Source organism: Oncorhynchus kisutch, linkage group LG1 (genome assembly GCF_002021735.2).
Source record: "Oncorhynchus kisutch isolate 150728-3 linkage group LG1, Okis_V2, whole genome shotgun sequence".
NCBI classification, from domain to species: domain Eukaryota; kingdom Metazoa; phylum Chordata; class Actinopteri; order Salmoniformes; family Salmonidae; genus Oncorhynchus; species Oncorhynchus kisutch.
In genome coordinates, this window is record NC_034174.2 from 47,891,861 (window position 1) to 47,919,372 (window position 27,512).

At 42.8% G+C, this 27,512-nt stretch overlaps 2 protein-coding genes and 1 long non-coding RNA gene across 3 annotated transcripts in view; 1 reads left to right on the forward strand and 2 right to left on the reverse strand.

Annotated features, from left to right (window-relative positions):
- LOC109892402 (rho-related BTB domain-containing protein 3-like) overlaps positions 1 to 18,127 on the forward strand; it is a 28,336-nt gene extending 10,209 nt beyond the window's left edge. Inside the window, exons 7-12 of the mRNA XM_020484907.2 lie at positions 7,072 to 7,181; positions 7,888 to 7,997; positions 8,678 to 8,847; positions 11,327 to 11,493; positions 15,387 to 15,483; positions 16,335 to 18,127. Of these exons, the coding sequence (XP_020340496.1) occupies positions 7,072 to 7,181; positions 7,888 to 7,997; positions 8,678 to 8,847; positions 11,327 to 11,493; positions 15,387 to 15,483; positions 16,335 to 16,453 (773 nt within the window). The 3' untranslated portion in view covers positions 16,454 to 18,127. The remainder of the gene's footprint in view (positions 1 to 7,071; positions 7,182 to 7,887; positions 7,998 to 8,677; positions 8,848 to 11,326; positions 11,494 to 15,386; positions 15,484 to 16,334) is intronic.
- Positions 7,255 to 13,296, reverse strand: LOC116374305 (uncharacterized). Its single transcript, XR_004210160.1, has 2 exons — positions 11,422 to 13,296; positions 7,255 to 8,859 (listed from the first exon to the last, which is right to left on the reverse strand). It is a non-coding gene; the product is annotated as an uncharacterized LOC116374305 (long non-coding RNA).
- On the reverse strand, positions 15,981 to 21,483 carry glrx (glutaredoxin (thioltransferase)). The gene is made up of 3 exons (XM_020484896.2): positions 21,164 to 21,483; positions 19,473 to 19,601; positions 15,981 to 16,473 (listed from the first exon to the last, which is right to left on the reverse strand). The coding sequence occupies exons 1-2, from the start codon at positions 21,368 to 21,370 to the stop codon at positions 19,488 to 19,490; spliced, it is 321 nt and encodes a 106-aa protein (XP_020340485.1). The 5' UTR covers positions 21,371 to 21,483; the 3' UTR covers positions 15,981 to 16,473; positions 19,473 to 19,487.
- Between the last annotated feature and the right edge of the window lie 6,029 nt (positions 21,484 to 27,512).

Consider the following 27,512-nt stretch of genomic DNA (forward strand, 5'->3'; position numbering starts at 1 on the left):
AGCATTAAGGCTAATGTTTATGTGTATTCACACTATTTTGGGGTAAAGATCAGAGTATAATGCTGATATGGATGTCAACACCAGTACATGTCCATGTCATTGTTACCAGTCAACTGCATTACACTTACAAAAGACTCCAACTACCACTTCCCATTTCTATATGGCTAGCCATGCTACCAGCTTACATGAACTGGAGTTAGTATTTAGCAAAAGGACAAATATTTCCAAATCAGATTTTAGTAACCACATTGTGGGCTTGTTAGAACACTGACATCATGACGGAGTTGAGGAATATCCACTTTGTTAGATCAGATTTTTAGGAGGTGGGCAACAACCCAGCAGCAGGACCGCTACCTCCGCCTTTGTGCAAGGAGGAGCAGAAGGAGCACTGCCAGAGCCCTGCAAAATGACCTCCAGCAGGCCACAAATGTGCATGTGTCTGCTCAAACGGTCAGAAACAGACTCTATGAGGGTGGTATGAGGGCCCGACGTCCACAGGTGGGGGTTGTGCTTACAGCCCAACACCGTGCAGGACGTTTGGCTCTTCACAGATGAAAGCAGGTTCACACTGAGCATGTGACAGACGTGACAGAGTCTGGAGACGCTGTGGAGAACGTTCTGCTGCCTGCAACATCCTCCAGCATGACCGGTTTGGCAGTGGGTCAGTCATGGTGTGGGGTGGCATTTCTTTGGGGGGCCGCACAGCCCTCCATGTGCTCGCCAGAGGTAGCCTGACTGCCATTAGGTACCGAGATGAGATCCTCAGACCCCTTGTGAGACCATATGCTGGTGCGGTTGGCCCTCGGTTCCTCCTAATGCAAAACAATGCTAGACCTCATGTGGCTGGAGTGTGTCAGCAGTTCCTGCAAGAGGAAGGCATTGATGCTATGGACTGGCCCGCCCGTTCCCCAGACCTGAATCCAATTGAGCACATCTGGGACACCATGTCTCGCTCCATCCACCAACGCCACGTTGCACCACAGACTGTCCAGGAGTTGGCGGATGCTTTAGTCCAGGTCTGGGAGGAGATCCCTCCCGCCACCTCATCAGGAGCATGCCCAGGCATTGTAGGGAGGTCATACAGGCACGTGGAGGCCACACACACTACTGAGCCTCCTTTTGACTTGTTTTAAGGACATTACATCAAAGTTGGATCAGCCTGTAGTGTGGTTTTCCACTTTAATTTTGAGTGTGACTCCAAATCCAGACCTCCATGGGTTGAAAAAATTTGATTTCCATTGATCATTTTTGTGTGATTTTGTTGTCAGCACATTCAACCATGTAAAGAAAAAAGTATTTAATAAGAATATTTCATTAATTCAGATCTAGGATGTTATTTTAGTGTTCCCTTTATTTTTTTGAGCAGTGTATATTTTATATTTGAGATTCTTCAAATAGCCACCCGTTGCCTTGATGACAGCTTTGCACACTAGTTTGAGTTTATTTTTATTTTTACAGGGACAGTGCACATTAATCAACATTTCAGTAAAAGTGCCGGTTTTAGCCAACCGGCTAATTTTCAACCGCAGTCAATAGCAACATAGAACAAGCAAGACATAGCATACAGACAGAGCAACATAGGACAAGCAAGACACAGCATACAGACAGAGCAACATAGGACAAGCAAGACGTAGCATACAGACAGAGCAGCATAAAACAAAAAGCAGCAAGACAAAATTCATAAAAGCAACAAAGTGTTTCCACACCTCACAAGCTACAGACAACAGACAACATGGAGTGGCAACACACAGCTAGGGACCATGTTCACAAATCTGATGGACCTTTAGCCATGTCTTCAAGCATTTTGTGAAAGTGTGATATGTGGTGCAGTTATGTGTGTCTGATGGCAGTGTATTCCAGACATGGGAAGCTCTCACAGAGAATGCAGATTTACTAAAGGTGCTTTTCCTTAGGGGAACTATACAGTCACCTCTCATGGCAGACCTTGTGGATCTGCTGCCATATGTCTGGGTTTTCTGTTTAACAAAAATATTGAGTGGAGGGGGAGCCAGGCCATTGAGGATCTTGAATACAAGACATGCGTCGGTGTATTGCACAAGATTTTCCCAACTCAAGAGCTCATGCTTTCTAAGGATGTGACAATGATGATGGCTATTGGGCTTCCTATCAAGCACTTTGAGAGCCTGTTTGTAGACAGACTGAATAGGTTTTAATGTTGTACAGCAAGCTTGGGCCCAACTAGTCAAGCAGTATGTTAAGTGGGGGAGTATCATAGATTTGAAGTACAGTTTTGCTACCTCTGTAGTCAAACAATTTCGTATAAATCGGAAATTAGCTAGGTTGAATTTGGTTATTTGAATTACCTTTTTCACATGCTTTTTAAAAAGAGAGGTTGGCATTCTCTCAACCAGCTTCACCTGGAATGATTTTCCAACAGTCTTGAAGGAGTTCCCACATATGCCTTGCACTTGTTGGCTGCTTTTCCTTCACTGTGCGGTCCGACTCATCCCAAACCATCTCAATTTAGTTGAGGTCGGGGGATTGTGGAGACCATGTCATCTGATGCAGCACTCCATCACTCTCACACAGCCTGGAGGTGTGTTGGGTCATTGATCTGTTGAAAAATAAATTATAGTCCCACTAAGCCCAAACCAGATTGGATGGCGTATCGCTGCGGAATGTTGTGGTAGCTATGCTGGTTAAGTGTGCCTTGAAGTTTAAATAAATCACAGACAGTGTCACCAGCAAAGCACCTACACACCATCCATAACACCTCCTCCTCCATGCTTTACAGTGGGAAAAACACATGCGGAGATCATCCGTTCACCCACACAAATCTCCAATTTGGACTTCAGACCAAAATACACATTTCCACCGGTCTAATGTCAATTGCTCGTGTTTCTTGGCCCAATCAAGTCTCTTCTTCTTATTGGTGTCCTTTAGTAGTGTTTTTTGCAGCAATTCAACCATGAAGGCCTGATTCACACAGTCTCCTCTGAACAGTTGATGTTGAGATGTGTCTGTTACTTGAAGTCTGTGAAGCATTTATTTGGGCTGCAATTTATGAGGCTGGTAACTCTAATAAACGTGTCCTCTGCAGCAGAGGTAACTCTGGGTCTTCCATTCCATTCATCATAGCGCTTGATGGTGTTTGCGACTGCACGTGAAGATACATTAAAAGTTCTTGAAATGTTCCGCATTGACTGACCTTCATGTCTTAAAGTACTGATGAACTGTTGTTTCTCTTTGCTTATTTGAGCAGTTTTTTCTCAAACGCATTAAGAAGGAACTAAATTCCACAAATTAACTCCCTCATTGTCGTCACACGTCATCGGAGTGCGCAGCTGAACACTGTATGCTGGAAAACACCCGGTTTGTTATTTTTGATTAAAACAAAACCGCTACATATATTGCTAGAACCTATTTTTTTTATTTTAAATATCAGACATTTGAAAGATCTAGTTTTGACCATCATAATACCTCTGACGGCAGTAACTTTACGAGCACTAATTATGGCCAATTTAGACTGAGATTAGTATCTAGTTATGGTAAGGGGTGAAGTAAGTATAGCCAGTTATAATTTTAATGGTTTAGCAGATTATAAAAAAAGATCAGTCTTTACGTGGCTAAAAGAAAAGGAATATAACACATACTGTTTACAGGAAACACACTCTACATCCTTAGATGAAGTTGTGTGGAAAAAGGATTGGGGTGGTGAAATATTTTCTGTCATGGACAGAGGAACTCAATAGTTATGATATTAACAAAAAATTTGATCTGAATGTGCAAATAGTTGGGAATTATTCGCAATTTTAGGTGGATCTTTTTTAATATGAAAGTGGACGAAAAAGAGATTTGGCTCATTAATCTTACAGTGGGGCAAAAAAGTATTTATTCAGCCACCAATTGTGCAAGATCTCCTACTTAAAAAGATGAGTGAGGCCTGTAATGTTCATCATCATCTATGACAAAATGAGAAGAAAAAAATCCTGAAAATCACATTGTAGGATTTTAATGAATTAATTTGCAAATTATGGTGGAAAATAAGTATTTGGTCACCTACAAACAAGCAAGATGTCTGGCTCTCACAGACCTGTAACTTCTTCTTTAAGAGGCTCCTCTGTCATCCACTCGTTACCTGTATTAATGGCACCTGTTTGAACTTGTTATCAGTATAAAAGACACCTGTCCACAACCTCAAACAGTCACACTCCACACTCCACTATGGCCAAGACCAAAGAGCTGTCAAAGGACACCAGAAACAAATTTGTAGACCTGCACCAGACTGGGAAGACTGAATCTGCAATAGGTAAGCAGCTTGGTTTGAAGAAATCAACTGTGGGAGCAATTATTAGGAAATGGAAGACATCCAAGACCACTGATAATCTCCCTCGATCTGGGGCTCCACGCAAGATCTCACCCCGTGGGGTCAAAAGGATCACAAGAACGGTGAGCAAAAATCCCAGAACCACACGGGGGGACCTAGTGAATGAGCTGGGACCAAAGTAACAAAGCCTACCATCAGTAACACACTACGCCGCCAGGGACTCAAATCCTGCAGTGCCAGACGTGTCCCCCTGCTTAAGCCAGTACATGTCCAGGCCCGTCTGAAGTTTGCTAGAGAGCATTTGGATGATCCAGAAGAAGATTAAGAGAATGTCATATGGTGAGATTAAACCAAAATATAACTTTTTGGTAAAAACTCAACTCGTCGTGTTTGGAGGACAAAGAATGCTGAGTTGCATCCAAAGAACACCATACCTACTGTGAAGCATGGGGGTGGAAACATCATGCTTTGGGGCTGTTTTTCTGCAAAGGGACCAGGACGACTGATCCGTGTAAAGGAAAGAATGAATGGAGCCATGTATCGTGAGATTTTGAATTAAAACCTCTTCCATCAGCAAGGGCATTGAAGATGAAACGTGGCTGGGTCTTTCAGCATGACAATGATCCCAAACACACCACCCGGGCAACGAAGGAGTGGCTTCGTAAGAAGCATTTCAAGGTCCTGGAGTGGCCTAGCCAGTCTCCAGATCTCAACCCCATAGAAAATCTTTGGAGGAAGTTGAAAGTCCGTGTTGCCCAGCAACAGCCCCAAAACATCACTACTCTAGAGGAGATCTGCATGGAGGAATGAGCCAAAATACCAGCAACAGTGTGTGAGAACCTTGTGAAGACTTACAGAAAACGTTTGACCTCTGTCATTGCCAACAAAGGTTATATAACAAATAATTGAGATAAACTTTTGTTATTGACCAAATACTTATTTTCCACCATAATTTGCAAATAAATTCATAAAAAATCCTACAATCTGATTTTTTCTCATTTTGTCTGTCATAGTTGAAGTGTACCTATGATGAAAATTACAGGCCTCTCTCGTCTTTAAGTGGGAGAACTTGCACAATTGGTGGCTGACTAAATACTTTTTTGCCCCACTGTATATATAAGTATTATAGTGTTTCTATGATATACAGTGCATTTGGAAAGTATTCAGACCCCTTGACTTTTTTGACATTTAAATCGTTTTGTTGTCCTCATCAATATACACACAATACCCCCATAATGACAAAGCAAAATCTGTTTTTTAGACATTTTTGCATAAAAAAAAACAACTTAAATATCACATTTACGTAAGTATTCAGACCCATTACTCAGTACTTTGTTGAAGCACGTTTGGCAGCGATTACAGCCTCGAGGCTTCTTGGGTATGACGCTACGAGCTTGGCACACCAGTATTTGGGGAGTTTCTCCCATTCTTCTCTGCAAATCCTCTCAAGCTCTGTCAGGTTGGATGGGGAGCATCGCTGCACAGCTATTTTCAGGTCTGTCCAGAGATGTTCGATCGGGTTCATGTCCGGGTTCATGTCCGGGCTCTGGCTTGGCCGTTCAAGGACATTCAGAGACTTGTCCCGAAGCCACTCCTGTGTAGTCTTGGCTGTGTGTTTAGGATAATTGTCTTGATGGAAGGTGAATATTCACCCCAGTTTGAGGTCCTGAGCACTTTGGATCAGGTTTCATCAAGGATCTCTGTACTTTGTTCCGTTCATCTTTCCCTCGATCCTAACTAGTCTCCCAGTCCCTGCCGCTGAAAAATATCCCCACAGCATGATGCTGCCACCACCATGCTTCACCGTATGGATCAGTTTCCACCAGACGTGACACTTGGCATTCAGGCCAAAGAGTTCAATCTTGGTTTCATCAGACTTGAGAGTCCTTTAGGTGCCTTTTGGCAAACTCCAAGTGGGCTGTCATGTGCCTTTTACTGAGGAGTGGCTTCCGCCTGGCCACTCTACCATAAAGGCATGATTGGTGGGGTGCTGCAGAGATGAATGTCCTTCTGGCAGGTTCTCCCATATAGACAGAGGAACTCTGGAGCTCTGTCAGAGTGACCATCAGGTACTTGGTCACCTCCTTGACCAAGGCCCTTCTCTCCCGATTGCTCAGTTTGGCCAGGCAGCCAGCTCTAGGAAGAGTCTTGGTGGTACCAAACTTCTTGAATTTAAGAATGATGGAGGCTACTGTGTTCTTGGGGACCTTGAATGCTGCATTTGTTTTTTGGTACCCTCCCCCAGATCTGTGCCTCGACACAATCCTGTCTCGGAGCTCTACGGACAATTCCTGACCTCATGGCTTGGTTTTTGCTCTGACATGTACCGTCAACTGTGGGACCTTATTTAGACGGGTGTGCTTTTCCAAATCATGTCCAATCAATTGAATTTACCATAGGTGTACTCCAATCAAGTTGTAGAAAAGTCTCAAGGATAATCAATGGAAACAGGATGCATATGTGCTCACTTTTGAGTCTCATAGCAAATGGTCTGAATACCTATGTAAATAAAGTTCTTTTTTATTTTTTTATTATAAATGCAAAAATGTCTAAAATGCATTTTTTTTTGCTTTGTCAATATGGAGTATTGCGAGTAGATTGGTGTGAGAAATGTATTTATTCCATTTTAGAATAAGTCTGTAACGTAACAGAATGTGGAAAAAAGGGGTCTGAATACTTTCCGAAGGCACTCTATACGGTATGAGTGTTTATATATTTTATGAGTCTGTCTGTTGCTGTGGTATATATGTTATTTGTGTGCCTGTGGTTCTGGTGTGACCCAGGGGCGTGGGAGTGGGAGCACCTCCAGGAGGCCGTGGGGGAGAAGCTGAAGAACTCTCTGGCCGTGGCTCAACTCATGGACCGCGTCCGCTCCTTCATGGGCAGAGACAAGGTGACCCATGGTTAACATGGACTCGCACATGCAAAAAAATACCCTCTTCCCCCATATAAGACAATACATGTGGTTCTGATCAAAAGCAGTGTACTAGCAGTGCACTAATTGATTGAATTGGGATAATGTTTACTCTCAGATTGAGCAAAGGGAATGGGATGTGGGCCGCCTTAACATCAGGAGACATGTGACATGCAGGTTCATAATTCGATCTGGTGACCAGGCTTGAGTTCCTTCTATTTCAATTCCATCAGAAGTGAAGTGCCACTTTTGCACTCATCATTTACATGTATCATTTCTCAATACAAGTCATACGCTTGGTTCCAATCCATCTACAGGATTGACTAAGCAGTTGAAAGTCAATGATTTGTGTACTCTAAACCAGCAGGCTCTGGCACAATGCGAGCGATGTTATATCACTGCAGCACAATGAAGCCAATGGGTTTGATATGCAGACTGCTCTGGAAGCGAGCCTGCCTGCCAGTCTGTTTCAGCATTAGCCAGCTCCATTGAGGCGGTCTTGGCAGGGAGGGCAGGGACAGTGGAGTTGGCCACTGCTGAGGCAGGCGTGTAGACAGGCTATTTCTATGCCACGGGTGGGTGGTGGAGATGGAAGCTCAGAATGAATGGCACTCATGGTAGTAAATACCAACAGTGGTGGAATCCTCAGACATAACCCACGCTGTGTGTGTGTGTGTGTGTGTAGGGCTCCAGGGATACGCCTAACGCTCGGCCCGCCCAGCTTGGTCCTCAGTCTCTGGTCAACCTCTTCAACTCTCCTCTCTACTCTGATGTCATCTTCATGGTGCAAGGCAAGTACACACACACACACAAAGTAAACTTTTTTCTATTACACATGATTAACTGATTTCTTCACTGAGGGCCCTCAGGTAGTCGGTCCATTTCATTATTGCACCAGAGAAAAAATGCCATCAACATATTTAGGGTGCCTTGTAAGACGTACACTTGATATACAATAGTCGCAGTGCTTTAGACATTCATGACAGATTTTGTACAATTCTTCTGTTTTGTTTATAAGAGCTTAGTAATACTACAGACACCATAATATTATGTTTACAGATGTTATATTATGTATACAATTTTATAAATGACTTTGCTGCAGAAACAGTATATCGTTTTTATGACAAACTCTCTCGCAGGGTGATGCCAAGCTCCAGGTTCATAAGCAATCATCTACAATAACCCATGTAATGAAATATATATATTTTGTATGGCCAATATACCACAGCTAAGGGCTGTTCTTGGCACGACACATCGCAGAGTGCCTGGACACAGCCTCTAACTGTGGTATATTGGCCATATACCACAAACCCCCAAGGTGCCTTATTACTATTATAAACTGGTTACCAATGTAATTAAAAATAAATTGGTCATACCTTTGGTATATAGGTCTGATATACCCTGTTGTCAGCCAATCAGCATTCAGGGCTCGAACCACCCAGATTATATTTAAAAATAGACTGTGTTTCAGGGAGTGTGTTACCAGCTCACCGGGCGGTCCTGGTGGCTCGCTGCGATGTCATGGCGGCCATGTTCAGCGGGAAGTACGCGGAGGCACGGAGTCGGGTGGTGCCCATCCACGGAGTCTCCTCTGACACCTTCCTCTCCTTCCTGGAGTACCTCTACACTGACACCTGCTGTCCTGGTGGGTCCACTGCTGCAGGGCAGGAGCAAAAACAGGCACTTTGTAAAGGTCCCACCCCGGGTAAACATGGGTTAGGGCTAGACATGGCCTTGAGACCAGGGGTGGCCAAACCATCATTCTGGAGAACTATTGTTCCAACTTATGCTGCGTTTAGATGGTATGAGGTAGACGGCAAACCCGGATGTCTTCAATAATTGTTTTCAATAAAAGCACAATGGTAGACGGGACTTGTCACCAGAGTTCAGATATTTTAATGTTGATTTGCCCTGTTTGTTACTGAAATCACCATAGCAACACATACCATCGTGCTGGCTTGCTTTGCATTCACCCTCTTTCTTGCTTTCTTGTTCCGCTATCCCGACTGGTATGACGTTTTTTTGTGTGTCCCTCATCTAAACGCGGCATAACACTCAGTATTCAGCCAATTAAGGTCCTTATTATGAGCAGCTGATTCCCTAGAATAACAGGAAATTAGCTGTAAAAATTATATATTCTCTCAGCCTCATTGTGTAGAATAGCATGAGATTAGCTATAAAACTGCACATTTTTTCTTTAAGTCCCATGGCAATATGTGTAGAATTGCAGGAAATTAGCTTTAGCTCAGACTAGGGGTGTAACAGCTCACCAAACCCAGTTTGGGTTGGTTTCGGTACAGTGGGAAAATGAAATGCCAACAGTTACTGCAGTAAATATTTGTTAATTTAACAATATATTAAGTGTTGGTATTCATGTTTCCATATACTGTATGATCATGAGTCATAATGATGAGGGCACAATCAGGAATACCAACACATTGTGTTTTCTTAAATGAAAACAGGATTACTCATGAACAACACTAAAGTAAAGTGAAATATGTTTGTGAAATCAATGTGTAACCATGGCTAAGATATTGTATAATGTTATCTTACAAAGAGAAAAATATGTGACTCTCACAAAGAGGGCGAGTCTGAAGCATGGTACTTCACATTTCCTACTCCGGGGTAATGTGATGGGCTATCACTATTAAGTAGCTCTCTGTAGCCCTGGAGGTCCATCCATCTGTATTACGCAAAACATGGGGTGCATTGGCCAATTAATTGACAACATTTTGCTTTAGTTTGCTTATATAGAGCGGGTACTCCCAGTTTGCTGAAACGGGTGCGAGAGAGCCACGTTCATAATGTGGCTCGAGCACTTTCACGAGGTGCTGAAACCCCCTATTCTTCTCAACCACCGAGAATGGGCATATATTCACGGCCAGGGGGGCAACTTTCACTGGGGACGGGCATACCCCCCCACATTCTGAAATTGCATTTTTGTCCCCCCAGTTTTGTCATTGGAATGTGATACAAAACGTGGCAACGGTGTGCTTTAGGACCATGCGGACGCCTCCAAGAGGTCGGGTAGGCTGTTTGGAGTGTTTATCCGACTGGATAAAAAAAATATATATATATATAAAATCCCCCCCCACACACTTCTAAAGCCAAAGTTGCGCCTCTGTCTGCAGCTATAAACATACCTATCGCTCTAGTAATTTCTTTGGCCCGGTCAGAATCCGCTGCTTAAATGCAGAGGGGAGACAAAGTTGTGTTGTTTTTGTGTGTTTCTGTCTTGCTCTGTTAATAAGAAACATGGGCTGAAGTAGGCGTAAATGTGTCAACATGTTTGAGGTGATGGCAGCTGCATAGGCTATACTCATTGAGCATTGTCGACATACTCGCTCTGTCCATCACCGTTGTAATCTACTGGGAAGCGCAAATGTTCCCAAACTAGAGATTTAAATTATGAAGAATTCTCCTCCGACCCCACCACTCGCCATTGAACAGAACTATCTCCCAGCTGCGACAAAAGGATAGATTGAAATGCTCCAATTAAGATGGGAATTTTGATAACGTTGATGTTTTCTTATTTCAGATTTACTCAAGCCTATAGGCCTAGCCATTTTATATTTTAAATATATATTTTTATGTATTCAGTCAGGTTCACAGTGCGGACCGAACAGAGGTCTCCATACCCAACGGTTCGGTACGAATACGTGGGACCCCGCAAAACTGCGGTACGCCACTGTCCTGGGTCCTCGGTGCTGCTCAGTAGAGGCTGTGACATGATTTACAGTGGATTTACATGCTCAGATGGTATAAATAGTATCTCTTATGGCCTAAAGGGATTTGACTGTCAGCTCCCCAAAAAATTGACAGGCTGGGGGGACATCAAAAGAAATTGGAGTGGACACTGACCCTAGTACGATATGATAAATAGTACTGTAATGCCCGATTTGTTTGGAGGGTGAGCGAGTGAGTGTGAGTTGTTATCTGGTCGTTGGTTTATTTTTCACAGCTGTGTGTAATGTGATATGATTGACAGTACAGCAAATGGAGACATTTGCTGCGGTCTGTGTGCGGTTTATAAATCCCAACAATGGCATGGATTTCAACCACAATTTACGATTTTCTAAATGAGGCTCCAGTATGTTTGACAGTGTCTATGTATGTGTGTCCAGCCAGTGTGTTGCAGGCCATGGCCGTGCTGGTCTGTGCAGAGATGTACCAGGTGAAGCGCCTGCAGCACCTGTGTGAGGTGTGTGTGTGCGCCTACCTCCAGAGCATGCCTAGCCGAGAGCTGGCATCAACCGGCATCAGTGTGATCCGGCTTCTCCGTAGGGCTAAGGTAGGTGTGTGAAAGATATTCTCCATTTCATCTTGGCACTCCTGTAGATCTGAAACGTTTGATAGGTGTGAGCAATATAGTGAAGATTCTCATACGCGTTTGATTCTTTAAAATCTACCAACATGGTCTCAGGGAAATCAATAGGATTTGGGAAGTTTTATTTGTACCCCTCCTTTTAGTATGATATGTTACAAATGGAATAGTGGTCATACATCATCATTCGAATTGGAGGAAATATAGTATTGTAATGAAACAGGCAGGGAGCAGGTCTCAAACCCTTGACCTTCTAGCCCGAAGTCCAGCGCGCTATCGACTGTGCCCCAAAAGCATGCTCTAGCGGCAGAGTCAATATCCGCGCTTATAAACCCAGGGTCGTTACAGTATCATACTACTGTAACAATGGCGCCGTCCCAACTGATGGTGTTTTTTTGTTCGTTTATTTGCAACTTATTTTTTTAACTTATTTTGTACATAGTGTTCCGCTTATGTCTCTTATGATTGAAAATAACTTTTGGACTTCAGGACTGGGTTTACTCACCACGGACTGGCAGAATCCTTTTTTTCCTTTTAACGAGTCTGACGCAAATGATATACTGCTTTCTCGGGAACAGGCCCAGATCCCAGAGATTTGGGTGAAGAGGAGGTGGAGAAAAAGGGTCCAGAGGGCGGGCTGCCTTCTGAGAATTCATAGGCGATCGAATAAACCTCCACTTCCTTCCATTCTGCTAGCAAATGTGCAATCTTTGGAGAATAAAACAGATGACCTAAGCGGGAAGATGAATCTACCAACGGTAATATCTTATGTTTCACGGAGTCATGGCTGAAAGATAACACTATCAACATACAGCTGGCTGGTAATATGGCGGCGTCTGGTAAGACAAGGGGCGAAGGACTATGTATTTTTGTAAATAACAGCTGGTGCACAATATCTAAGGAGGTCTCAAGCTATTGCTCGCCTGAGGTAGAGTATCTCATGATAAGCTGTAGACCACACTATCTACCTAGAGAGTTTCTGTATTTTTCGTAGCTGTTTACATACCACCACAGACGGAGGCTGGCACTAAGACAGCATTGAATAAGCTGTATTCCGCCATAAGCAAACAAGAAAACGCCCACCCAGAGGCGGCGCTCCTAGTAGCCTGGGACTTTATTGTAGGGAAACTTCTCAGTTTTACCAAATTTCTAATCAGCATGTTAAATATGCAAACGGAGGGAAAATAATTCTGCACCACCTTTACTCCAAATACAAAGCTCTCTCTCGCCCTCCATTTTGCAAATCTGACCAAAATTCTGTCGTGCTTACAAGTAAACATTAAAGCAGGAAGCACCAGTGACTAGATCAATAAAAAAAAGTGGTCAGAAGAAGCAGATGCTAAGCTACAGGACTGTTTTGCTAGCAGACTGGAATATGTTTCGGGATTCCTCCAATGGCATTGAGGAGTACACCACATCTGTCATTGGCTTCATCAACAAGTGCATCAATGACATTGTCCCCACAGTGACCGTACGTACATACCATAAGCCATGGATTACAGGCAACATCCAAACTGAGCTAAAGGCTAGAGCTGACACTTTCAAAGGAGCGGGACTCTTAACCCAGAAGCTTATAAGAAATCCCGCTATGCCCTCCGACGAACCTTCAAACAGGCAAAGCGTCAATACAGGACTAAGATCGAATTGTACTACACCGGCTCTGATGCTCGTCGGATATGGCAGGGCTTGCAAACCATTACAGACTACAAAGGGAAGCACAGCCGAGAGCTGCCCAGTGACACGAGCCTACAAGACGAGCTAAACTACTTCTATGCTCGCGTCGAGGCAAATAACACTGAAACATGCATGAGAGCATCAGCTGTTCCGGAAGACTGTGATCACGTTCTCTGCAGCCGATGTGAGTAAGACCTTTAAACAGGTCAACATTCACAAGGCTGCAGGGTCAGATGGATTACCAGGACATGTACTGCGAGCATGCGCTGACCATCTGGCAAGTGTCTTCACTGACATTTTCAACCTCTCCCTGTCTGAGTCTGTAATACCAACATGTTTTAAGCAGACCACCATAGTGCCTGTGCCCAAGAACACCGAGGTAACCTGCCTAAATGACTACCGACCACTTACATCTGTAGCAATGAAGTGCTTTGAAAGGCTGGTCATGGCTAGGCCTGATCAACGACAAGACAGCCTATAGGGAGGTCAGCACACCAAGACCGTCGTGAAGAGGGCACGACAAAACCTATTCCCTCTCAGGAGACTGAAAAGATTTGGCATGGATTCTCAGATCCTCAAAAGGTTCTACAGCTGCACCATCGAGAGCATCCTGACCAGTTGCATTACTGCCTGGTATGGCAACTGCTCAGCCATCACTGGGGCCAAGCTTCCTGCCATCTAGGAACTCAATACCAGGCGGTGTCAGACGAAGGCCCTAACAATTGTCAAAGACTCTAGCCACCCTAGTCATAGACCGTTCTCTCTGCTACCGCACGGCAAGCTGGACCGGAGTGCCAAGTCTAGGTCCAAAAGGCTTCTAAACAGCTTCTACCCCCAAGCCATAAGACTCCTGAACATCTAATCAAATGGCTACCCAGACTATTTGCATTGCCCCCCTCCCTTTCTCTCTTTTACACCGCTGCTACTCTCAGCTGTTATCATTATGCATAGTCACATTAATAACTCTACCTACATGTACATATTACCTCAACTAACCGGTGCCCCCACACATGGACTCCGTACCGGTACCCCCCTGTATATAGTCTCGCTATTGTTATTTTACTGCTGCTCTTTAATTACTTGTTACTTTTATTTCTTATTCTTATCCATATTTTGTAAACTGCATTGTTGGGTGGTGGCTCGCAAGTAAGCATTTCACTGAAAGGCCTACTACAGCTGTTGTATTCGTCGCATGTGACTAATAGAATTTGATACGCCATACCCGGTCGTACAATATCATACGAATTGGAGGACGTATAGTATCATACGTTATACAATATCACACAAATTGGATGACGTATAGTATCATACGTTATACAATATCACACAAATTGGATGTCGTTAACACCCAGCAGGTTAGGAGAATTTACATTGCAGGTTAGTAGAATAAGGTTAAGTGGAAGGGTTACTAAAATGCTACAGTCGTCCCCGACACGACCATGCAACCTTTGGGTTGCTAGACGGTCATGTTATATGCCCTACTTTTTGTTAAGTAATCGTAAGCATTATTTTATTGGTAATGTAACACGTCATAGCAAATAGAGATACAAATGTAAGTAACATACCCTACATCTGTTTTAATATGGTCAGGGTGAATTTACAGAAGTAAGAACCCTAGGGGAAGGATTTTGGATTCAGCAAGAGTGTGTGTGTGTTCTGAAACAAAATAGCTTATCTTCAGTAGCATCCACCACATTGCGTTCTACTCAGTGGAGGTATAGAGTGAGAGAAGACAAGGAAGTCACTTCAGACTATTCAGATGATGCACCCCTTGATGTTTCAATGTTTCTAATATTCAGTGCCAAAAAATAAAAAAAATGTATGATTAAATAATAGTTTAAATTAAATAGTTTTATTAATGATCCTTACCACAAACCTGAGAGGATTTGGTTAAGGAAATAACTTGTACCGAACGCTGTGAAGGATTAACCCACCAAATGTGCTGTCACCTATCCAGTTCTTTCTGGTCATTGGTTTAAAAACACTGGAGGCAGGGAAAGCAGAGAATATGCATGCATGCACATTGCACAGGGTTGGAAAATGTCATTTTCCGTGTGGAAGTCATTGCTGGTGTTAATTTATTCCGCCCCATATAGTCTAAATCTTCAACAGTTACACAATACATCTTTGCTCAAATAGCTGACTCCTCCCCTCTCTCCTTCTACCTCTTTTTCTCTCTCTCGCAGTGCCACAACGCAGAGCAGCTGTACGTATGGCTCCTCCACTTCATAGCCAATAACTACCTAATCTTCAGTCACAAGCCCGACTTCTTGGAGCTCTCAGGTGAGAGATCAGACACAAGACATATTGATAACTCAAACTCACTAAGTGTGACTGGTGTTGCAAAATCCATGCTATGTCCAACTAAGGAAATGGACACGTGCGAGTCACCATGAGCTAAAACCGATGCCAGCTGTTGTGAAAGCGAATGACATTTTACTGACAGCTTTGTGTAGACCGTATGTTAAAGGGAAGTAGTTAAGTGTAATCCATTTAGGCATAATGTTAGTTTTGATAGCACAAGTTAAGTAGGGGACATATGAATTCAGAAAGGGAACATACTACAGGTCAAATAAGCAGTTCTGATTGAGGATGTAGTAGATTGTCATAGCATGTAAAAAACATTTACACACCTTTACATTTTCTAAATAGAGCTTGCACACCTATGACGCTAAATTAGCATTGTTAGCGTTTACCTTTCTTGACGCTCGTCAAGCCACTTCATCCCAGATTGACACATTTTATAAAGCCCACACGGGTTAATAAGCACACAGGGAAGGTTTAGTTGCATCTACAACAGGTTTATTTCCATTAACAATGTCATCGTACACCAGTGCATATTTAAGGTCAAATGGACGGATCTTTAAGGGCACAAGTGAAGTGATACACGATACAAAGACTAAATAGTACTACACAATATTATTCACATTGGTCCAGCTCGTGGGTGTAAACAAAAGTGTTTCAGGCAGAGCATGCATGTGGCTTGATGATGGCTTTATAGAAATGTTGGTTTAGGCAATGACGGATAAAAATAAATACTGGCACTGTGTGTGTACGCGCGCATCCATGTGTGTGTGAGAGCGGGGTGACATCGTCATGGCAACCTTGTTTTTTGTTGTTGTCTTGGTTGACAGAGGAGGAGCGGGAACAGGTGGAGAGACTGCGCTGGCCTTCCCGAGGTTACCTTCAAGAACTGAGCGAGTACCAGCAGCGCCGACGCAAACTCAAGAAGTCCCGCTGCCTCGTCATGTGACACCCACCCGCCGCCACACCCTGGAGAAGTAGCGAGAGGCAGAGAGGAGAAGAGGAAGGTGTGGGGCGAGAGAAAGGAGGGGGAGAGGAGTTGAGAGAAGGCATTAAAAACAGAACAGAACATAATTGAGTCATCTGCCTCAAATGGACAGTGAAAAAGAGGGACAGAAAGCCAACCAGCTCGGGAGGAAACCCAGAGGGTTAAGCGCGGAGCTGAAAGGTCGAAGAGGCCTGGTCGAAAGGCGACGTCTACGGGAGGTGACAAAAGACTGACGCACTCTGGTCCCCGAGGACCAACACGTGACTGTGTCCCCGGGACAAAATGACTGATTTACTTAACCAGGGAGAATTTCAAATGACAGCTGAATTCCACTGGAAACCAGGGCGTAAAAAAATTCCATAATGACCATGTTCGTCCTTTTTGCAGTTGCGCTGGCTGCATAGCTCATACGTTTTCTATATCATACTTATGTGGTTTCTGATATGTTAATCCTTCTCCAGGCATTGTGCACATGAAAAAAAAGATGACCTGGAAAGCCACCATTATCTGTTCATGGAGGACTATCTGTAGCCCAATGAATAACGGTATAAAAATGGCCCTTTCCATGGCAAATAACTGTCCATGGAGAATGGACAGTGATCCTCTTTGCCATCTCCACACAGGAGAGAGAACATTTAGGTTTTTAGCAGAGAAGGTGCTCAAATTTATAAATGTGCCCGGAAACATTCAAACGAACATGCTGAAATGTATCCAAAACGTTTGGGAGTCTGTCTAATGAACGTGACACGGGATTGTGCGTCTATAGAGGATGTCTGTATCTAATCTATACTTGACACAGAATCCTACAGTCCCAAATCAACCCAAGGCGCTACAACCTTCTCATTTAAGCCATGAAAGTTCAAGGTCGACCATGGTACTGCAGGCATTGGTAGCAGGAAACAGGATCCCCCATTAGAGTAAATGGAAAAATGGCAATCTTCGTGTTGATAAAAAAATAAAAAAATGATTCTAATATACCAGATGTCCTTGAACCGATTATTTTCAAAATCGCACACACAAGTTAAGGACAATTGAGTTGCTAATATTGGCAGCCTGCGGTACCCCGGTCAGCCTTCAACTTGAGGTACTCAATGAGATGGGGCAGCACTTAGCTAGCCTGCAACATCGCATATGTCTCCATGAGACACCATCTTAACCGACTTCATTTGGATTCAATGCGCTATTGAGTATTCACATAGGAATGAATGGTGTCACGGGATCAATGGCTTTGTCCATTCAATATATACAGTTATTGGCTACACCCTACATACAACTTAATGTCCCCTTCTTTTATGTCTGTAATGGGTCATCAAGAAGTGCCTAGGGCTATAGGAGTTGATCTGGGACTAGGCCAACATAACTGTGAGTACATAATGGTCCTACATGGCTGTCTTATTGGGTTATTCTGCAATGCTAAATCCTCTTAAGAGTGTTAACAGCATTGGGGTACCTGGAGACTTAAATCACCACATACACACCTTCTGTGGTGAACAAATTATTTGATCTGTTCATTGAAACCATAACCAAACAACACCTCTGGTTTGACCTCATTTTTGCCACGAGATTATAATTTGACAGTGCTGCGACTATTTTTGTAATGTGTACTGTCTGTACCAGGGGGTGTTCTATGTGTTTTTTTTAAACATCTGGAGTAGAGCTAACTGCGTAATGCACCCAGCATGTGGAGACTAGAGGGTGCGGGGTGTTTAGTTTCGTGGCCCTCTAGCCACGGGGGATGGCCGTGTACAGTAATAGTTGTGACCTCTGAGTCACTGGGAATAAAGACATGTTTTAGAAGAACACGTTGGCACGTCGCCTACTGAATCGTTGACATGCATCTGCTCGGTACGAGAGGTCTTCTGTCACGTGTGTGTGTTACTGCTTAGTGTGCATTAATAATGCACATACATATTCACATACAGCATGTCATGTGTTGAAGGTTAGTCTGAAGCTTGGTTGCTTTTGGCTTGAATTTAAACTACATACATTTATACACACAATATGATTTGAAGCAATTTCAACCTCAAACCACATAAGCAAATGACTTGCATTCCTAAGCTTGTTGTGGGTGTATGGTTCTTTATTACTCATGACCCCTTATGTTGAAAATGTTAGAGTAGTTAACGGCTCTGCATAAGCTCTAAATTAATCAACCTTGCGCAATCTTAACATTTTCAATTTCACCTCATCCACGTGCGTGTGTCGGAGAGTAAGTCACATGTTGTTGTGCATTTATGCCCCCCCCCCCCCCCCCGGGTTCTATCAATGTTGCCAACACCACAAGTTGTGACTAACAGGCCAACTGGTGTATTGAGACATACTGTATGTTGGGATCTCTAGCAGAGGTTGAGGGATACCTTGCTGCGGGTAAAAATGCTTTTGTTTCACAGTTCGCTCACTTCTGCCTTGTTAACAAGCTAAAATGCAGCATGCACCGCAAACGTCAATTTAATCTTGTGTTGCCAGATTCCGTAATCTCACATTTGCTCTGAAAGGGAAAGCTGAATTGAGGCTAACAACAATCTAATCCATACACTCTTTAGTCTGTTTCTGGAGGAGAATAGCTCCCACTCTCTGTACCTTGGTGGAAGCTTATGACTTATGACCTTTGCCTCTGGGGTCATTCATAAGTCAAAACAGGTCCCCTAAATGGACAGAAATATTATTTAAATCTAGGTCCTTAGGCTATGTGTTGTTTTTATTTAACTAGTCAAGTCAGTTAAGAACAAATACTTAGTTACATGTGTCCCAAGGTGGCTGTGGAGGATCCGTTTGGCCAGCAGGTGGCGTGGTTCTCTGGCCCCTGAGCTATCTGTTCTCTAGCCTCCTGAAACACCACCTCAGCTTCTCCCAGTCTGGAGGCTTGCTGAAGAGCCACATTACTCCCCCACCCCTCACTCTCTACAACTTCCCTCTCTACATTACAAACTCTAATCCCCTGCCTTGCGCCTCCCTCACTCCCGTTCATGCGTGTACATACCTGGGGCAGTGTGTGTCACTGCAGCGCACCAATGGACTGCAGCATCCCCTCCAGTTTCCCACTTTCGTCCAGATCTGCCACGTCACTGCCCCCTCCCACACACTCCTCACCGATGAACACCCGCGGGACCTACACACACACACACACACACACACACACACCACACTGTACTATTTATATTTGACAACTTTATACTTCTCTACATTCTTAAAGAAAATTATGTACTTTTTACTCCATACATTCCCTGACACCCAAAAGTACTCATTACATTTTGAATGATTAGCAGGTCAGGAAAATAGTCTAATTCACATACTTATCAAGAGAACAGCCCTGGTCATCCCTACTGCCTCTGATCTGGCAGACGCACTAAACACATTCTTTGTTTGTAAATTATGTCTGAGGGTTGGAGTGTACCCCTGGCTATCCGTAAATTTTAAAAAAACAAGAAAATGGTGCTGCCTGGTTTACTTAATATAAGGAATTTGAAATTATTTTTACTTTCAAATCTTATTGGTCACATACACGTGATTAGCAGATGGTATTGCAGGTGTAGGGAAATGCGTGTGCTTCTAGCTCCGACAGTGCAGTAATATATAACAAATTACACAACATATACCCAATACACACACATCTAAGTAGGAATGAATTAAGACGATATACATGTATGAGCAATGTCAGAGCGGAACGGACTAAGATACCGTAGAATAGTATAGAATACAGTATATATAGATATGAGATGAGTAATGCCAGATATGTGAACATTATTAAAGTGACTACCGTTCCATTCCTTAAAGTGGCCAGTGATTTGTAGTCTGTCTATAGGCAGCAGCCTCTAATGTGCTAGTGATGGCTTTAACAGTCTGATGGCCTTGAGATAGAGACTGAAAAACAGCATCTCGGTCCCAGTGATCTGTACGGCAAGGAACTTGAAGCTTTCCACCTTCTCCACTGCGGTCCCTTTTATGTAGGAAGTCCACGATCATCTCCTTTGTTTTGTTGACATTGAGTGAGTTGTTGTTTTCCAGGCACCACACTCTGATACTTAAGTATATTTAAAACCAAATACTTTGACTTTTACTCTAGTAGGACTTTACTGGGTGACTCACTTTTACTTAAATCCATTAATAAGGATAGTAAATTAATAGCTGAATACATTCACATGTGATGAGCTTCAAGCCAATCAGCGTTCATAGATTGCTGAGTCATTGCGATGGACGATCGAACTGTTATGCCGCGTTCAGAACAACTGGGAACTCGGAAAAAAACGAGCTCAGACTGGGAAAAATCGATTTGAACGGTCATCCAACTCGGAATTCCAACTCGTGAACTCGGGCCTCTTTCGAGAGCTCCAACTTTCCTACCTGAAAATCATTGACGTCATTAGTTTTTTTGGAACGGGAAATAACACAAACAAATGTATCATGTAACGTTACAATAGTCCGCATATTTTTTTAAACTACGGTATGTATTTTGCTATACAAAAAAAAATGAGACGTCGAGATATTACGCTCGTTATGAACTCCTTCACCGAAAAGCACTCTTTGTTCTCAAAAATCATCAATTGAACGACAGCCATCTTTGAGATCGCGCCCAATTGTCTGGATACAAAGTTACATGCAGTGTTGTACTCATCACAACAACAAAGGAATAACGAATTGAAATACTGGCAATACTCGAATGAAGACACTCACCGTCCGAGCTCCAGTTATCTCCAAAAAGTAGTCCTGTAAACTACTCATATCGCTCCGTCCAGTGATATCAATAAATTCTAAATGCCCAGCTTTGAATTTGTACTTTGTCAATACCTCTTTGGCCGTAACGCAATACGGGCACGATGGTTTGAGAAATATTGTAACTTTGTCTCCTCTAAGTTTAGTTTCGACAAATTCCTGTGCCATTCTAGCGTTAGTTGAAAGACAAAAATATTGGCTTGCAAATTTGATATGAACAGCTCGGCGCGATTAATGTTTTGATGAGCAGTCTACTTCCGTATTGTGTCAGAGGAGGCGTGTTAATAAATCGTTAGGACATGTGTGAAGATAGCCACAATTGTGGCATATTCGGTTTGCCTTCAAAATAAAAGTGTATTATTGTATTAGACTAAAATGTATTAGACTGCATAAATGTATTGGGGGCATACATACAGCTCTGGGAAAAAAATTAGAGGCCACTGCAAATATCAGTTTCTCTGGTTTTACTATTTATAGGTGTGTGTTTGGTAAAATTAACGTTTTTGTTGTATTCTATAAACTACTGTCAACATTTCTCCCAAATTCCACCTGCTGTCCCCAGTCCACCTGCTGCTGCTCCAGTATTAACTGTTCTGCCTGCGGCTATGGAACCCTGACCTGTTCACCGGACGTGCTACCTTGTCCCGTACTGTTATGATCTCCACCCAGCACAGCCAGATGAGGCCACCCCTCAGAGCTTGGTTTCTTCCTAGGCTCCTGCCTTTCTAGGGAGTTTTTCCTAGCCACCGTGCTTCTACACCTGCATTGATTGCTGTTTGGGGTTTTAGGCTGGGTTTCTGTATAGCACGTTGTGTCATCGGCTGATGTAAAAAGGGCTTTATAAATACATTCGATTGATTAGATTTATTTTCAATCACAGCTTTAATGCGTCTTGTCATACTCTCCTCCAGTCTTTCACATTGATGTTGGGTGACTTTATGCCACTCCTGGTGCAAAAATTAAAGCAGCTCGGCTTTGTTTGATGGCTTGTGACCATCCATCTTCCTCTTTCAATGCGGTTCAGGTCTGGAGATTGGACTGGCCATGACAGGGTCTTGATCTGGCGGTCCTCCATCCACACCTTGATTGACCTGACTGTGTGGCATGGAGCATTGTCTTTGTGGAAAAAACAATCCTCAGAGTTGGGGAACATTGTCAGAGCAGAAGGAACCAAGTTTTCTTCCAGGACAACCTTGTACGTGGCTTGATTCATGCGTCCTTCACAAAGACAAATCTGCTCGATACCGGCCTTGCTGAAGCACCACCAGATCATCACCGATCCTCCACCAAATTTCACAGTGGGTGCGAGACCTGGAGAGGCCTACAAGCCACAGTGTCTCGCACCCACTGTAAAATTTGGTGAGTATGTCTTTGTGAAGGACGCATGAATCAAGCTACATGCTCTAATTGAAAATATATTTATTTGGGAGGAATGTTGTCAGTAGTTTATAGAATAAAACAAAAATGTTAATTTTACCCAAACACATACTGATAAATAGTAAAACCAGAGAAACTGATCATGTTGCAGTGGTCTCTTTTTTTCCAGAGCTGTATATGCACTGTACAGCCAAGCCCTAGCACTTGATCATGACTCTCAGTTCCATGACATTACACACAAGAGTCATCGAACGAAGATGTCTTCTGTACAGGGGAGTGTTGTTAAGAGCCCCAACGCTTGGTCTGAACATTAACTCGTATTCGCTTGCAGTACAGTTTTGAAAGCATAAAAAAAAGTTAAATTGATACACACCTTTTAAAGGGTTAGGGTTCCCACACGGCCATATCTTCATGTTACAGTCAACCACCTCTCTTAATTAGCTATTAGCTAATTAGCTTCTAACACCTGTGTGTAATCGGAAGACGGACGCCACAAAAGGGTTGTCACTGAAAAATACTGTTGGCTGCAACTGTGATAAAACAGTGTACATACAGTAAATGTGTATTTTGCATTTGTGAAATTATTTTGATACGATATGAAAGTAGATATATTTATGTTTCTAGAACCATCGGATGACCCAAGCAATCGATGCATGTTTAGGTGGAGTATTTGGCTGTTTTGGCTTCCAGAGCAAATTTTGTTTTTGGCTTCCAGAGCCTTTAAAATGTAAGGTCCATGTAAGGTCCTTGGACTATAATGGGTAACATTAGACTCCTTTAGTCCCACTTTGGGCTATGTACTGCCTTACCTGCACCCATGGAATTGGGTATGTGCCTACTCAGTGACACCCACAGATTACAATTCCAAAGAGTTTACACAAATACCAGCTTCATAGCTCTTATTGCAGGACTATAAAAGGAACCACATTGACACATTAAACTCACCAGTCATTCAAATTGGACTGCAAAGCCTTACCTTTAGATTGTGCACCAATGAGTGTGCACCTATGAAATGGGGTATCTGCCCACACAGAACACAGCTACGTAGAGTTTACACAATTACTAGCTCTTATTGCAGGACTCTGAAACTAGCTCACCAGTCATATTGTGTGTATTGGACATTCATATTGTACTGTACAGCCTTACAGTGGTTTGAAATGAACCCAACCCATGGAAAACATTTACGAGACCATTAATTCAGTGATATACATTCTTTTCCTAATTATATCGCAAATCTCAGTTTTGGACAAGATTGAGTTTGACCAAAATTGTCCTATTTTCACTTTGTAGTCAATTATGACACTATAATACATGTTTATTACTAATAAATGTTTCCGTTTTCTACCAGAGAAGTTGTTTAGCTGCTCTTTAAAGATGCGGTGTGGTATAATTTTTAATACCCTGTCATTTTTTTCTATCTGAGTAGAAAACTGTGAAATAAATGTCCATTTTGTTATCAGATATATTTTTATATCAGTGTTCAAGAAAAAAAATAGACCAATCATTCAACCAAATCTACTAATGTAGATAGCGCCGAGACCCTTAGAAGGTGTAGTTCTTCCTGATGTGGAATTACATCTAGGTGTCAATGCAGCCAGTCCAGCCGGCTATACAGTTGTTTATATACAGTACCAGTCAAAAGTTTGGACACACAAACTCATTTTTCTTTATTTGTACTAATTTCTACATTGTAGAATAATAGTGAAAACATAAACTATGAAATAACACATATGGAATCATGTAGTAACCAAAAGTGTCAAACAAATTAAAATATATTTGAGATTCTTCAAGTTAGCCACCCTTTGCCTAGATGACAGCTTTGCATACTCTTGGCATTCTCTCAACCAGCTTCATGAGGTAGTCACATGGAATACATTTCAATTAACAGTTGTGCCTTGTTAGAAATTAATTTGTGGAATTTATTTCCTTCTTGATGCATTTGAACCAATCCATTGTGTTGTGACACGGTAGGGGTGGTATAGAGAAGATAGCCCTATTTGGTGAAAGACCAAGTCCATATTATGGCAAGAACAGCTCAAATAAGCAAAGAGAAACGACAGTCCATCATTACTTTAAGACATGAAGGTCAGTCAATACGGAACATTTCAAGAACTTTGTGCAGTCGCAAAAACCATCTAGCGCTATGATGAAACTGGCTCTCATGGGGACCGCCACAGGAAAGGAAGACTCAGAGTTACCTCTGTGGCAGAGAATAAATTCATTAGAGTTAACTGCACCGCAGATTGCATCCCAGAGAAATGCTTCACAGTGTTCAAGTAACAGACATATCTCAACATCAACTGTTCAGAGGGGACTGCATGAATCATGCCTTCATGATCAAATTGCTGCAAAGAAACCATTACTAAAGGACACCAATAATAATAAGAGACTTGCTTGGGCCAAGAAACACAAGCAATGGACATTAGTAAAGTGGAAATATGTCCTTTGGTATCTCCAAATTTGAGATTTTTGGTTACAACCGCAGTGAGACGCTGAGTAGGTGAAAGGATAATCTCCGCATGTGTTGTTCCCACCGTGAAGCATGGAGGAGGAAGTGTGATGGTGTGGGGGTGCTTTGCTGGTGACACTGTCTGTGATTTATTTAGAATTCAAGGCACACTTAACCAGCATGGCTACCACAGCATTCTGCAGCGATACACCATCCCATCTGGTTTGTGCTTAGTGGGACTATTATTTGTTTTTTTAACAGGACAATGACCCAACACACCTCCAGGCTGTGTAAGGGCTATTTGACCAAGAAGGAGAGTGATGGAGTGCTGCATCAGATGACCTGGCCTCCATAATCACCTGACCTAAACCCAATTGAGATGGTTTGGGATGAGTTGGACCGCAGAGTGAAGGAGAAGCAGCCAACAAGGGCTCAGCACATGTGAGAACTCCATCAAGACTGTTGGAAAAGCATTCCTCATAAAGCTGGTTGAGAGAATGCCAAGAGTGTGCAAAGCTGTCAAGGCAAAGGGTGGCTACTTTGAAGAATCTAAAATATATTTTATCACTTTTTTGGTTACTACATGATTCCATGTGTTATTTCATAGTTTGATGTCTACAATGTAGAACATGGTAAACAAAGAAAAACACTTAAATGAATAGGTGTGTCCAAACTTTTAACTGGTACTGTATATACACAGTTATTATTTGACCACGCTGATCATTTATGAACATTTGAACATCTTGGCCATGTTCTGTTATAATCTCCACCCGGCACAGCCAGAAGAGGACTGGCCACCCCTCATAGCCTGGTTCTGCTCTAGGTTTCTTCCTTGGTTTTGGCCTTTCTAGGGAGTTTTTCCTAGCCATTGTGCTTCTACACATGCATTACTTGCTGTTTGGGGTTTTAGGCTGGGTTTCTGTACAGCACTTTGAGATATCAGCTGATGTACGAAGGGCTATATAAATAAATTTGATTTGATATACACACAGACACACAAAATATGGGGGATTGGAAATGATGCAGATAATTACATTGATGGAAGCTCCAATCTGCAATATTAAAGCGGTTCTACACCCATTTTTTATAAAATATTTCAGCTCAAAAGAACACGGCTTGGGTCATGGACACAAATCAGGTCATCCAAAAGAAAACCAAACCCAAGAAGGAAAATTCCTCTGCAGAGGAGTAGCTGCCATCGATTATGGAGCCAAACGGATGCCAGACCCTATCGGATAACAGGACGACAACACTTGCTCTTCCCCAGATGGTCTTTCAATGCGGTATTCCCTAATCTCATTTGCAGAGATCTCAGATACTGTTGCATTGATGACATCCTGACAAATATGGGGCATCTCAGGTCATGGAGGACTGAATGCCGTAATCTTGGATTCAAACCAAATACTACTTTGAGCGGCCAAATTAAGATATATCCTTCATTTTCCTTGCAAAGCAGCAACATGAGTTAACATTGAGCGATCACCAGGACCGTGATTAGTTGATTCAGGTGTTAAGAGCAGGGCTGCTGCTAGTGCATGCGATTGAGCTTTGCACAAGACTTTGTTTGGGGGAAGCGAACCGAAGTCCTCAGGCAAGGTTACGTGTCGAGTGTGGCGAACCAAACTACCTTTGCTCCACTTCACCCTTCTTCAACCACCTCCTCTCTGAATCAACTGACTGAATCAAAGTCACTGCACCAATGTGACTGGCTGGGTTTGAACCTGGGTCACCCGCGTGCCATGTCTGTTAGCACGCAGAGCTAAAGCCTGTAGGCATTTGCTCAAGGAGACAGCTTGTTTTCAGGCAAGATTACTCGTCACATGGTTCACCAAACCACTTCTTACAATAGTTAACATTTAATTATAAAATGGAAAAAGTACCATCTCTGCCCTGGAATGTATAAAATTGCAGGCACATGCATGTGTTGAAATATTAATGTAGTCACTGACACTTGTAAGGAAATGTGCATTTGTCCAGTCAAACTTAGACCAGCTCTGCTAGTCTCCCCCCCAGACCACAACATTGCCAAGAGCTTCCCGGTACAATCCAACTTGTTTGTGACTGTTCAAACAAATTACTTTTCCATGTGCGCACTAGTGCCGGATCTGGATACCTTTACAAAGATGGAGCATCTTCCCAGTTTGCAACTGTCTAAGTTCCTATCGGCTCAGAGGCCATACTGACGGAACAATCATTCAACAGCATGATTTTCACACCAATCATGGCGAGACATAAATGTGAAGTCTTGTTAGCCGCAATAATCTATCAACATTAAAGCATCCAACCCACCTTCTTAACAATGGGTTGCATTTATATGGCACTTTACATTGTGCTGGGGGTACATGACACTAATATGTATCCATGTCAATACACAACTTATTGACCATAACATGGGACCTGTTGGAGGACAGTAGTCATTTCACATGGGAAAGAAATGGATGGCATGCAAAAAAAAAATGTAAATAAAAGAAACACTCCACAACG